The sequence below is a fragment of the Macaca nemestrina genome, chromosome 10 (assembly GCF_043159975.1).
Source record: "Macaca nemestrina isolate mMacNem1 chromosome 10, mMacNem.hap1, whole genome shotgun sequence".
Lineage (NCBI taxonomy): Eukaryota > Metazoa > Chordata > Mammalia > Primates > Cercopithecidae > Macaca > Macaca nemestrina.
The window spans coordinates 88,327,350-88,341,555 of record NC_092134.1 but is presented as its reverse complement, the minus strand read 5'-3'; the positions used below and the strand labels follow the sequence as shown (position 1 = coordinate 88,341,555).

At 40.5% G+C, this 14,206-nt stretch overlaps 1 protein-coding gene across 2 annotated transcripts in view; it reads left to right on the top strand.

Moving 5' to 3' along the window:
- LOC105470094 (anoctamin 6) overlaps positions 1-14,206 on the top strand; it is a 218,630-nt gene that overhangs the window by 48,263 nt on the left and 156,161 nt on the right. The window contains exon 2 of one of the 2 annotated variants that reach the window (XM_011721844.2): positions 8,564-8,626. The exons of the other annotated variant lie outside the window; for it this stretch is intronic. Coding sequence (XP_011720146.2) covers positions 8,564-8,626 — 63 coding nt within the window. The remainder of the gene's footprint in view (positions 1-8,563; positions 8,627-14,206) is intronic. 2 annotated transcript variants of the gene reach the window in all.

Below are 14,206 nucleotides of genomic sequence, written 5' to 3'. Positions count from 1 at the left end.
TACTTCAGTCCTGAGTTTGTGTAACTCCAAAGGACTTGCTTCTAATTTGTTTGTAACTGTGTCAAGTTTAGTGTTTATTGAGGCCATTTGGATGTCGGTCTCTGAGGTGTTGCAGACTGGCTCATCACAGGTTCTGAAAGTCTTTCACCTCTGAGCACAACTGTGTATTTGATCCAGCTGGTCACTTGTATGTCTAAAACAACCATCAGTTGCTGCTTCTCAGCCTGGGCAAAGCATACTTACGGTACGTCACATCTGAAAGGCATACTTTCTGGCAGAGCAAAAGCTAAATAATACATTTCAATTTTAAAAGGTACAATTTTCACTTAAATGGCATGTTTTATGGACTATACAGTGAAGGCAAGCACAAATGATATGCACTATACAAGTATAATGCATCAAGGATCACAGCAAGGTTTAACCTGCTGATAAGGAAACCTTTCTATCCCTGGCTTCTGCTGCTTGATGTCTTTTTCTGATTATACATATTATATGTGAGCCATTGTAGAAATTTTGGGAAATACAAAAAACTGCAAATAAACCAAAAATCACCCCAACACTACCCCTCAAAGATAAACCACCATGAATATTTTAGTATGCTGCTTTCCCACCTTTTAAAAAAATGCAAATGTAGTTTTACATGGTTTAGACATATGGTATCCTGCCTTTTCACTTAACTTGCCTCATAAGCACTCTCTGTTTATCTCCTTTGTTGGAGTAAAGTATACATAACATAAAATTAAGCATTTTAACCATTTTTAAGTGTACAATTCAGTGGCATTAAGTATATTCAGTGTTGTGCAATCACCACCACTATCCATTTCCAGAGCTTTTCATCATCAGCACTCCCTATGTTTAAGAAGGCTTCACAAACCACATTTAATGGCTGAATAACATTCTATCACATAAAATTTACTTAAACGCGTTTTCCAGAAGATGTTCAACAGATACTTAGTTTGTGCTTACTATAAGTTACACTTTGTGGCGAAAGTAGTGAACAAACTGTGGTGTTTGTCCTTCAGGACCTGCTGGAGGAAATGGTCAATTAGTAGGCAAGTTGAGTCCCATAGAGGGGCAAGCACATGGTCTGTGGGATCATGTAGAAAGGGAACTTAACTTGAGGTATAATTTGCATAATTTTTACTTGATTGTTGCAGGTCTAGCATGCATCAGATTTTTTGGCTGTTATAAATAATATTGAGAGAGATTTGTAGGTATGAATATTTTTCTATATTTCACATTATTTTGTGAAGTTCTTGAGAAGTGAAATTACTGGGGAACGCATTCTAACAGGGGCCAGTACAAGATGTTCTCTTTTTATTTTTATTTTGAGAGACAGGGTCTTGCTCTGTCACCCAGGCTGGAGTGCAGTGGTGTGATCACTGCAACTTTGAATTCCTGGGCTCAAGTGGTTCTCTCCCCCTCAGCCTCCTGAATAGCTGGGACTACAACCATCATGCCTGGCCTGGCCTGGCTTGGCCTGGCCTCTTTTTTTTTTTTTTTTTTTGGAGAGATGGGATCTCATTTTGTTGCCTGGGTTAGTCTTAAACTCCTGGCCTCAAGCATTCTTCTCACCTTGGCCTTCCAAAATGCTGGGATTACAGTTGTGAGCCACCCTACCTGGCCTAAAATGTCCTTTTAGAACACTGGTAATTGTTACATACTGTGCTATTCTCAAGGTTAGGAGCTGCACCAAGGATTTCCATTGCCTGTTTCACCTTAAACCTCTCCTAACTTTTTATAGATGTGTGTACAACTTGCCTCTGGCAGGATTACATGAAGAATGGGGGCTGAGAAGTAAGTGTATCCAACTGGGAAGAGCCAAGGAGGGTCAGAGGCAAAGGGATTGTGACTGAGGCTGAGGTTATGTGGCAGGTAACATGCACACCATCCAGGTGTTCGTACTCATTTCAGAGGCCTTGATTTGACAAATGCTTTAGGGCTGTGTTCACTGTGTGTGCTGACAGCTTGGCTTCCTTCCGTGAAATTTCATTCTTGTGAACTTGAAGTCACTGTGAAATAAAAGTAGCCTATATTTTCCCCACTTAAAAGTATCTGTTCATCATCTAAACAAACTCCCAGTCTATTATCAGAGCTGGAGGAGACCTTTGGATATCATATCATCTTCCCTGTTCAAACTACAGCTAAAGATTCTAAGACTTAAAAAAGTTAAGGAACATTAGGAAGGAAACCTAGGAAACCAGTTTGGTAGGTGTAAAGCAGGGTTACAGCTCGTGTCTTTTGATTTAGCTGCTGGTCGCCCCATTACCTGCTGCATGTTGTCTTCAGGCTTTATTCTCTCCTTAAAGGAATTTTTTCTTCTTCCCACGTCTTGATTCCTGATTTTGTGCTCTACTCTTTCCCTTTAAGATGTTATTCAAATGTTGAATACGTGTATGTCTTCGCTAATGCCTGTCAACTGGAAATTATGCTGGCAAGTTTGCATTCCTTATCCTTCTCTGTCCTTGGCCTGTTAATTGGTTTGACAGCTGACTGTTCTCTTGATCTTGTCCTCTTTGATTCTTGGAAAGTTTCTGTTGACTCTGGTAAAAGTAATAAGTTATGTCTTATTTAGTCCCTTTGTATAATTTTTTTGGGGTTGGCTTTTATTAATTTTAAGAAGTAATACACCCACCAATGATATAGTAATGGCAACCTATCATGTACCAAAGAGTAAAGTTTTAAAATAGATGTTTAATATTGAGCGTAAGACTCGCACAGACGTCTGATACATTAATTTTACCAATGGTTAGTTGGTGAAACTTTATTGTGGATACATACGTATTTATGTAAATATAAAAAAAATTATTTTGTGGTACAGTAAATCTTCTAAGATCAAATCTACAAAAAAAAGTTAGCATTGTTTTGTATTAGACAAAGTGCTATTATCTTCAGTTGAACTTCATAGCTATATCATGACACTAAATATAAGACCTTGGGTCCCTGATAATAAGACTTAGAGAAAGGAATGTACAAAGCCAGCACACCAAATTTGGTCTGAAGCTGTGAGCTCCAATATCAAGTGGTAATTGTGCAGTTGGAAAAATCCTGTAGCTTATATTCTCAACAATTTCTGATAATCAGAGTTTCAGAAACAATTCAGAGTTGTCAGGCTCTTTCATTTATGAGTGAAAGGAGCAATTCCTCACTGACTGTAAGTCTTTTATGTTGGCAATTCCATTCTTAAATTAAGGCATTGGCATTTTCATTATGAAAATGATTTTCTTGGATTTATAGCTGAGTCCATTTTGTGTTTCAAAACTGATTGGCATTAGTCTGTATAGTGACTTTTATATAAAAGCAACGTAAAGTTGATTTTGTAGTCTCAATTTTGAAGATCATTTCAGACATCTGTTCCTTCCGTGTTGGATCTACTGTATTGAAATACGAAGTTATGGAGAACTAAGGAATAAATATAGCACATTCCATTTCCAAAAAGACAGCCTTACCATTCTGTGTAAGGGACTTGAGACCCTGAGGTGACCTACATCCCCTGGCTCCACACCTCACATTTGTTCTTGCTTGTTTGCTTCTATATCTTATAGTGTGGAACAATAATAAATAATGATAATAACAGTAAAGATAGTAAATAATAATGATAGCAATTATGTCTTGAGTGCTTACTGTCAGACCTCGTGTTATGTACCTTACCATCCTTATTCCATTTAATATGCACAGCAGCCCTATGAACAGAGGTAGTATGATGCCCATTTTATAGATTAGGAAGCTGAGACTTTACCCAGCTGATCATCCAGTTAACCTTCCCGATTCTTGTCATTTCTCTACCACCTCCAGTCCATTCTGCACAACACTGCTGGCCCCATCATGTGCTTTTCTCCTTCAGAAACATCTGCGTAGACTCTACACTGTGTAGGGATAAAGCCCAAACCTCAGTGTACCTACAGGTTGGTTCCAACATTTTACATCTTATGTCCTGCAACTTCCTTACAAAAATCCTGCAGTATAGACCTACCCTAACATGAGCATGCTGTGTGTTCACCTGTTTCCCTGCCCCAGCTGGCAGATGCCTATTACTTGCCAGGCACTGTTAGGATTTTAGGGACACAGTTCTCGCCTTTAGAACAATATACTCGGGTAAGGCAGACCTGAACATAAATCACTTCTCCTTAACTTTTATTTCTAATCCCAGATTGACTTAGACCTTATACCGTTGGTGAAACTTCCCCCGGCCATTCAGAGGAAGTGATTCCACCTTCCTCTGAATGTCTGTAGCCTGAACTGACTGTACCACATATTTATCTTTGGGTCGTGATCTTTTCAGGTGTCTGCATCTTAACCCACTTACAAATCTTTGCAAGTTAAAGACTATAGGTTTGTAGGTAAAGCCTTTATAGCCTAAAGATTCTGTAGGCAAAGTCTGTGGTTCTGTGTCACTGATCTCTAAACTCCAGTTTTTAAAAAGATTAATAAATTTGTAAAAATCTGTAAGGTTTCATAAAGAAATTTTAGCCCTGGATTACCATACTTTTAAAACTATGTTGCATTGTGGTCTGGGACCATAGGTATTAAAGCATAAAAGATTAAGTTGGCCCATAAATATGGCATATCATTTGTTTTTCCATACTTGTTTTAAACACTGGTGCCAAGTCTTTTTTAAAAAAATTGAATTAATATTACTGTGACACTTTCCCTTTCATTAGTTATCAGCCTTTTGACTATAAGCCAACCTTTTAAAAGTCACTAATAAAATATGTGAGGTTTAGCCTGGTAGTATAGTGAGACCTCATCTCTACAAAAACGTTAAAAAATTAGCTGAGCATCGTAGCATGCACCTGTAGTTTGAGCTACTTGAAAGGCTAAGGCAGGAGGATTGCTTGAGCCCAGGAAGTGAAGGTTGCCGTGACTCAAGATTGTGCTGCTGCACTCCAGCCTGGGTGACAGAGCAAGATCCTGTCTCAAAAAACAAATGTGTGTGTGTGTGTATCTGAGGCTCTAGTTCTTTGAGTTATGGAGTTTGTTAAAAATGACGAGGTGGGAAACCCATTCAAGTCCCAGCTTGAACCACTTAACAGGGTAAACATGGTTTAGTCAGAAGCTCCATCAACTCCTGTGTCTTCAAAGGCAGATTAGACCGTCAGCATCATGGTAGACTTAGTGGGCTTTTCACCTGTTGAAGACTCTTATGGTTGACTGTATCCATGTTGTGCTAGTTGAATTGAATCATCCATCTGTTTATCTGTTATATTAGTTTGCTGGGGCTGCCATGACATAATACTTTAGACTGGGTTATTAAACAACAGACATTATTTTCTCACAGTTCTGGAGGCTAGGAAGCCCAACGTCAAGGTGTCAGTACATTTGGTTTCTCCTGAGGCTTGCCTACGACTACCTTTTCTGCGTCCTCACATGGTCTTTCCCCTGCATGCATGCACTCCGGTATCTTCCTGTGTCCAAATTTATTCCTCTTTTAAGGACACCAGTCTAATTGGATTAGGGCACATGCTTAGTCTCATTTTCAACTTAATCACCTCTTTAAAGACCCTGTCTTTTCCAAATCCACATTTTGAGATACTGTGTGTTAGGGCTTTGACATCTGATTTTTGGGGAGTTACGATTCCATAACATCTATTTAAAATAGCACTTACTAGCCAGGCATGGTGGCTCACACCTGTAATCCCAGCACTTTGGGAGGCCAAGGCAGGCGGATCACTTGAGGTCAGGAGTTTGAGACCAGCCTGGCCAGTGTGGTGAAACTCCATCTCTACTAAAAATGTAAAAAGTAGCCAGGTGTGGTAGCGGGCACCTGTAATCCCAGCTACTTGGGGAGGGTGAGGCAGGAGAATCGCTTGAACCAGGGAGGCAGAGGTTGCAGTGAGCCAAGATCGTGCCACTGTGCTCCAGTCTGGGCAACAGAGCAAGACTCCTGTCTCAAAAAAATAAAATAGCACTTGTTTTAAATTATGTATGAAGAGGCTAGCATAAAGAAGAAACCAGAAATAGCCCTCCGGTTACTTAGTGCCTATTTTTAAAAGGGGAAGGGTACAGGTATATGAAAAGTCAAAACTATATTGAAGGGTATAAAAGAAAAATAACACTCTCTCCCAACCCTCTCCTATTTTAGGCAACTTCTTTAAAAACATTTACACAAATGTTTACTATACAAAAGCCAGGTGCATTTTTTAATGTATTAATGTGTCATAGTACAGATATCTCTATATCTGCACACAGATTGGACTTTTAAATAACTACATAGTATTCCATTGTTTATGTACTATAATTTACCTGATCATCTATTAACGGGCATGTAGATTGTTTCCAGTTCCCCCACCACTCCATTACAAACAGCAGTGCTGGATTCCTTTTAAAAACCCTGGTCTGGGCACAGTGGCTCATGCCTGTAATCCCAGCACTTTGGGAGGCCAAGGCAGGCAGATCACTTGAGGTTAGGAGTCCAAGACCAGCCTGGCCAACATGGTGAAACCCTGTCTCTACAAAAATACAACAATTAGCCAGGTGTGGTGGTACATGCCTGTAATGCCAGCTACCCGAGAGGCTGAGGCAGGAGAATTGCTTGGACCTGAGAGGTGGAGGCTGCACTGAGCCGAGATTGTACCACTGCACTCCAGTCTGGGTGACAGAGTGAGACCCTGTCTCAAACATTAAATAAATAAAATATGACATATATACTTAACCAGGATGAAAAGAATAATGAAGAGCTATCTAAGAAGAATAACCAAGCCTGTGATCTTGGTGAAAACCGTCTTTGTTTTTCACCTTCCTGTTTATTGGTCTTTACTAGAGTTGTGTGAAAGACATTTCATTCTTTCCTGTCCTCCAGTACCTGACCACATGCCAATACCTCTTCTTCCTGCATAATAGGAGGGGAAGGGCTTTCCTTGGCAGCATTAGGTCATAGTCCTCCCCAGGAAGAAAGGTCTGTCTGAATCATTAACGGGTATAGACTATTTTTAGTTAAGGAAAACAGTTTTTCTTGTAAGAATTGCTATTTCCGTGCTCAGGGCAGCACATGCATCCTTTCTGGCTGCTTCCACCCATTGGCGAGGGGCCAGCTCTCTAATGGAATGTGAGCAGTCTGACTGCTAGTCAAGATTTATGGTGGAGACCAGGATGCCTAGCCGCTCATTGGATTTGCAGGCCCTCCAAGCTAACAGCGGCAGCCCTGAGATTAAGTGCAATGCAGAGGCTCTGGTGCTGTTCCCAGACCCTCCCTTCTTCTCTGAGGCCAACTTCATAGCCACAGGTATCATCTGGCATTATTTTATAAGCTGTGCCATAGTGCAGATGTTCTTTTCTGAAGAATTACTTTCACTTCTGACTCATTTCAGGAAATGAGACAGTCTATCAGAGGTATTCTTCATTTCCAGACCCCCAGAGAGTTCATTTTCACCTGGGATTTCCAACCGCATGCGGGCAGTGCTTTATTTACCCAGATGTGAGAAATAACAGTAATGAATAGTCTTCTTCTAAAGCAACCCTTACTTCCCTGCAGAATCCAGTGTGAAGGCCTAAAGGTAGCTTATGCCCTTATTAGTGTAAATATTTCTGAGGCTTTGGTTTTGTGATGCTTGTGGACATGCTGTGTGTATGGGCTTTGGTGCAGGAAAAACATAATTTAGCAACAGATTTAAAAGGTAGTCTGGAGTGTTTCTAATTACTGTTTGTTTAGTTCACCATTGCCTAATAAGTGGATTTAAGTAACCTCGTGGGTAGGGAATGTAATGTTCATATTACAGTCAACCATGCAAATCAAATTCTAACTAAGTATTGCGGACAACACACCATGGAGCCATTTTATAGAAGTATTCCATTGAATCTTAAATTTAGAACTGAGAGCATTTTGGATTGGGCATTTCCCACCTGTCATGCATAAACATGAATGATGCACACATCCACGTGTGGTACAGTCTCGTTTAAGATCCTTCGGTGGCCTTTGGCTTTTAGTTTTCTTTTTAATTCGATGTAGTTTTCTTTTTAATTTTCCCATCCTTCATTGACCATAATAGGGAACTGAAGTATTAGGAGGGCCTAGAACAATGGTTGTCAACCTTGGTTGTAGCTTGGCATCAGTCTGGGAACTTTAAAATTACGGATGCCTGAGGCCACCTCCAAAGATCTGGTTTAATTATCTGGAATGCAGCCTCCAGTGGGATTTCTAAAAGCTCCCAGAAGATGTTATTGTGCCCCAGGGGTTGTGAACCACAGACCTAAGATGTCAGGGCCTTGAGAGCTCATCTCATCCAGTGGTTCTCAGCCCTGGCTGCAGATTAGCATCATCTGGAGAGCTCGTGAAAGAAACACTGATGCCCCACCACCTGAAACGACCTTTCAGAGGAAGGGGCCATTCTTTTTAGAAGGCGCTCAGGTGATTTTCATGCACAGCAAGAGTTAAGGTTAACTGACATCCTGGACAACCCGTATTATAGATAAGGAAAATGAGAGCAAAAAAGGTCAAATGGCTTACACAAGGTCAGGTCCTTGTTGTTACAGAGGCAGGTCTGATGCCGCCTTCTGCTCTGTCTGCAGCCTAACACCAACCCTTATATTGGCCTATTGTATTTATTGATGCCTCCTCATCCTTCAGGTGATGTTCCTGCCTCCAGGAGGCCTTTTCTGACTCCTCACACTCACCTCCCATCCAGCCTGGGTAAGATCCCCTTCCTTCGTATTTGAACAGCATCCTTCCTTCCCTTTCCCCTCCGACTGTCAGTTCCGGGAGAACAGGCCTGTGTCTTTTTTGTTATTTCTGTTAACAGTAGTGGGGTTTCAGATATTATTTGTTGAAGTTCTGTAACTTTTTATTCCTCAGTCCACATGGATTGCTGAAAATAATCCATTCCCGTATGCATGCTTCAGAAAACAACTTCAGAAAGCAAAAGTTATTTCTTTTTTTTTTGGTTGAGGCAGTCTCACTCCATCACCCATGCTGGAGTGCAGTGGTGCAATCTCAGCTCACTGCAACCTCCGCCTCCCAAGTAGCTGGAATTACAGGTGCATGCTACCATAACCTGCTAATTTTTATATTTTTAGTAGAGATGGGGTTTCACTATGTTGGCCAGGCTGGTCTCAAACTCTTGACCTCAAGTGATCCACCCGCTTCAGCCTCCCAAAGTGTGGGGATTACAGGTGTGAGCCACCATGCCCGGCTGCAAAAGTTATTTCTTACCTGTCTGTGGCTCACCGTACTGTGGGCCAGGATCTTATAAGGAAGAAGGACTTCTTACGCTGCCTTCCAGGAGAAAGAGTTTTAGCAAAAAAAGTTTGGCAAGGATATTTTGATGACAAAATAATGAAAACAAGATTTCAGTGATCTTACATGTTACTCAGGGTATGTACAACATCCAGGGGCCTTCGAATAATATACAAGTGTGTATAGCATAACAAAAGGGAGTATGTGGCATTACCTAACAACAAAAAGTTTCTGAAGTAAATGATGCTATTTTATAAAAATACATTTTAAGGACTGAATTATTATTTGGTGCAAAAGTAAATGATGCTATTTTATAAATATACATTTTAAGGTTGGATTATTTGGTGCAAAAGTAAAAGTAATTGTCATTACTTTTAATAGCAAAAAGTGCAATTTTGCACCAATCTGTAATATTTTAAAGCAGCCACATTCTGTTAGTATAGCTGAATTAAATCCTTTGGCTTCTTTGGATTAATATGTTTTGTCTTTTCAAATGATTTTTTAAAACTCTATCTTCTGTCATTGCAGTTTACTTAGGATCATCCTTGGCGAGTGTTCTGTTTTTACTGGAAAAATATTTTCAGATTTATACTGTTTACATTTACCCTTATAGCTGTTCCAGAGACTTTTCTCTAAAAGCAAGCTCACAGCTAGTATCTGCTTAGCCTACAAGTGGCCAGGAATTCACTGTTGAAATGCTGGAAAGTAATAATTTTCTTGGGTGGAAAATACAGTTAAAATTTTTTGGAACTAAAACTGCAACTGGGCCACATTGTAGAGTAGACCCCAAGATGTTAAGATGGTGCAAACAGGACAGAATAATAATTGAAATATGAAGAACCTCTTTGAAATCTTAAGTCGTCATACTTTCATGCATTCTTTTTAAGAGCCTTCATATTGGAGAGCAAGTGGTAATGTGGCAGTGTGGAAGTCAAGTCACCATATATCATGGAAAAGCTTCCTAAAACAAATATTCCTGAAATTTTCAAGAGAAAGCAAAGCAATTTAGTTGGAGGTAAATATAAAACATTTTTATATTAAATAACTTTTTTTGTTTAAAGATGCAAATTTTTTGTGACAGTAAAACATGAAGATTTGAAGAACCACCTTTTTGGGTTTTTTTCTTTTCTTTTTTTTTTTTTTTTGCTGCTATGTAGGTGAAAAGTTTAACAAAAACTATTAATGAGTAACCAACTTCTATTACACTAACTTCAGAGGCTCAGCAGTGCACTCTGGAAGAGAAGGGGCAGGAGAGAAAAAAGGGTTTTTTAAATATGTAAGACTCCATTTTCAGTGTTTCATCTATGTCCTGTCACAGACTTTTATAACTACCCTGCAAATTAGGATTTTTTTCTCACCAGATTTTTACATTTACCCATTCACTAGAGAGAGGAGCCAAAATTTAAATCCAAGTGTGTCTGATGTCCTTGTGTTTTTCCACTGAATGTGGCCTCTCATGTCATAAAAGTAGAGAATTCTCCAGAAGAAACATTATTAACTATGAACGTTTACCATGCTGGTGGAAGAGGACTGGCCTTAGCTTCCCTTAGAGTTCTTAATAAACACCAATAAGTCGATGAGAAAAAGTGTTGGCAATGGTATGGAAAAAAGGGAATCATTGTAAACCGTTGGGAATATAAATTGCACAGCCATTATGGAAAACAGTATGACAATTCTAAAAACAAAAAATAAAAAATAGAACTACCACATAATCCTGCAGTCCCACTTCTGAGTATATACCCAAAGGGAATGATCTTAGTATCTTGAAGAGACATTCCCACTTCTGTGTTCATTGCAGCATTATTCACAATAGCCAAGATATGGAAACAGCCTAAGTATCCATTGATGGATGAATGGATAAAGAAATTTTGGTGCATATATACAGCAGAATGTTATTCAGCCATAAAAAAGAAGGAAATCCTGCCATTTGTGACAACATGGATGAACCTGGGGGACGTTATGCTAAGTGAAATAAGCCAGACACAGAAAGAAAAATACTGTTTGATCTCACTTACATGTGAAATCTAAAAAGGTCATAAAAGCAGAGAGTAGAACAGTGATTGGCTGGGCGCCGTGGCTCACGCCTGTAATCCCAGCACTTTGGGAGGCTGAGGCGGGCGGATCACTAGGTCAGGAGATCGAGACCATCCTGGCTAACACGGTGAAACCCTGTCTCTACTAAAAATAAAAAAAAATTACCTGGGTGTGGTGGCGGGCACCTGTAGTCCCAGCTACTTGGGAGGCTGAAGCAGGAGAATGGTGTGAACCCGGAAGGCAGAGCTTGCAGTGAGCCAAGATCGCACCACTGCACTCCAGCCTGAGTGACAGAGCAAGACTCCGTCTCAAAAAAAAAAAAAAGAACAGTGATTGCCGGGGAGTTGTGGGAAATGGGAGATGTTGGTCAAAGGGTAGAGAGTTTAAGTTAAAGATGACTAAGTGCCACTGCACTCCAGTCTGGGCGACACAGGGAGACTCTGTCTCAACAAAAAAAAAAAAAAAAAAAAAAAAAAAAGATGACTAAGTTCTGGGGATCTAATGTACAGTATAAATGGTGATGCGGTGTGTTAATTTGATTGTGGTAATTGTTACACAGTGTATATCAAATCACATTGTACACCTTGAATATATTCAATCTTTGTCAATTAAATATTTTAAAATGGAAGAAAGGATGGCCAATTTTGATCAGAAGTCATAGTGTCAGATAGAATTTTGTGATCTGACTCCCAGAAACTACACATTTGATTTGGGGAAGGCAGCCAAGCAAAATAGTTGACAATTTGCTCTTTTCCTTTGATTCCTAGGTTTGAGAATCTTGGCTTTCCTACCTACTAGCTGTGTGATTTTGGGCAAGTCACTTAACCTCTTCGTGCCTTAGTTTCCTCATCGGTAGAATGGGAGTTATAATAACTTTATTGCTGTTGATTTTCCTCTTACATGCTGTGAGTCAGAAAAATGTAGGAATTTATAGAATGGTTCTATTCTGCCCCAACAAATTGGGTTCTTTGCTGTGAGCATTGGTCTGCTTCCTATTTATGCCTCCCCATTAGAGCCATTTCTATTTCACAGGCACAGGGATCTCTTCTGTTGCTTCCTGGGAGAATCCTGAAAGAGGCTTGCCATGGGGTGAGGCTTCCTTGGAAACAGAGGCATAGTGTTCTAAATGAACTGAGGGTGACTAAGTGGTCTGAATACACTTATGGGTAAGGAATGTTATCACAGAGCATTGTTCATTCATCATGAGTCACAGAGTCTCCCAGAATTTCTCTTGGAGCTCATGCTTATCTCAGCAGCACGGGGCACAGCTGACCATCCCTGCTTCCTGAAATTCTTTTTTTATTTGGTTTCGTGATGCTACTTTATCTTGATTCTGCTCACTGCTCACTTGTTCTTTCCCAGTCTCTCCTGCTGGATCCTTCTCTTCTTGCCCCTAAACTTTGGAGCACCCAGGGCTTAGTGCTCTGACCCTCTTTCTGGTCTCCACTCCATAGGTGATCTCATTCATTTGCAAGGTCCTGAATGAGATCTGTATGTGGATGACTTCCACATACTTATGTATACTCCCTACCTCTCCCTTGCTTTACAGCTGTCTGCTTTACTTCTTCACTTAGTTGTTTAGTAGATGAGTTGAACTTAACATTTCCAAAACCAAATTCTTGATTTGTTTCATGAGCCTATACTTCCTCCATTGTTGTAACCTCTGCAGTGATACCACCTAGTCACTCAGGCCCCAAAGCTGAAGTCAGCCTTGATTCCTCTCTTTCTGTGACACCTCATATTCTCAAATTCAAGCACCCATAATCCCCTGCTTCCACACCTAAATCTGAGCCCAGGCCACTACTAAGTTTCGCAAGGCCTCCTGTAGTCGCTTCCTGCCACCATTCATGCACCTCTTGGTCTGAGTTCACAGAACAGTCACAATGATCCTTCTCTTTTACACTTTTGTACTGTCTGTAGTGGCTTCTCTACAAACAGTATAAAATCCAAACTCTTGACCATGTACTGTAAAGTCTCTACTACCTCTCCATCCTCTTCTCTTCCTGCTCTGCCTGTCTCTTACGGTGCTCTAGCCACACCTGTCCCTTGACATGTCACCCCTTGCCTGGCCACTGTTCTCATCGTCCTCTCCACCCTCTCTCACCTCCTCACTCCTTTCTCATCTAGGATGCCTGCTGCTGTACTTCATTCAGTTCTCACTTGAATGTCACCTACTCAGAGCTGTCACCCCTGACTTATCTATCTAAAATGTCACTGTTACTCTGTATCCTCTTAACCTGCTTTGTCTTCAAAACATTTATCTCCACCTGAAATTAGTATATTTGTTTGTTGTCTCTATCCCAATAGATTGTAAGCTCTGTAAGGACACTGATCTGGTGCTTGTTAAGTTGTACAACTGAAGGAGTTAGTAAATTAATACTCTGGAATCCCTGTGTTAAAAATACTAAAGAACCAAACACCTTTCTCTAGACCTTTAGATCCCTCTCCATCTCTTAGCCTGTTTCTCTGTCTCATTTTTTTTTTAATTTTTTCTTTTTTTTCTTTCTTTTTTTTTTTTTTTTTTTTGTGGAGACAGAGTCTTGCTGTGTCACCCAGGCTGGGGTACAGTGGCGCCATCTCGGCTCACTGCAGCTTCTGACTCCTGAGTTCAAGCAGTTCCCTGCCTAGGCCTCCCAGTAGCTGGGATTACAGGCGCCCACCCCCATGACTGGCTACTTTTTGTGTTTTTAGTAGAGATGGAGTTTCACCACATTGGCCAGGCTGGTCTTGAACTCCTGACCTTGTGATCCACCCGCCTCGGCCTCCCAAAGTACTGGGATTACAGGCATGAGCCACCATTCCCAGCCTCTGTCTCCTTTTAAAGCGAAACTTCTGAAATGTTGCCTACATGTACTACAGCCTCTTCATTACTCATTTATTTTTCAGTCTGTTACAGTGTGGTGTCTTTTCCCATCACTCTTCTGAAATTGATTTTGGCAGAGTCATTCAAGATCTGTGTGTTGCTGCTTCCAGTAGATACATTTCTATCTTACTGGATCTCTG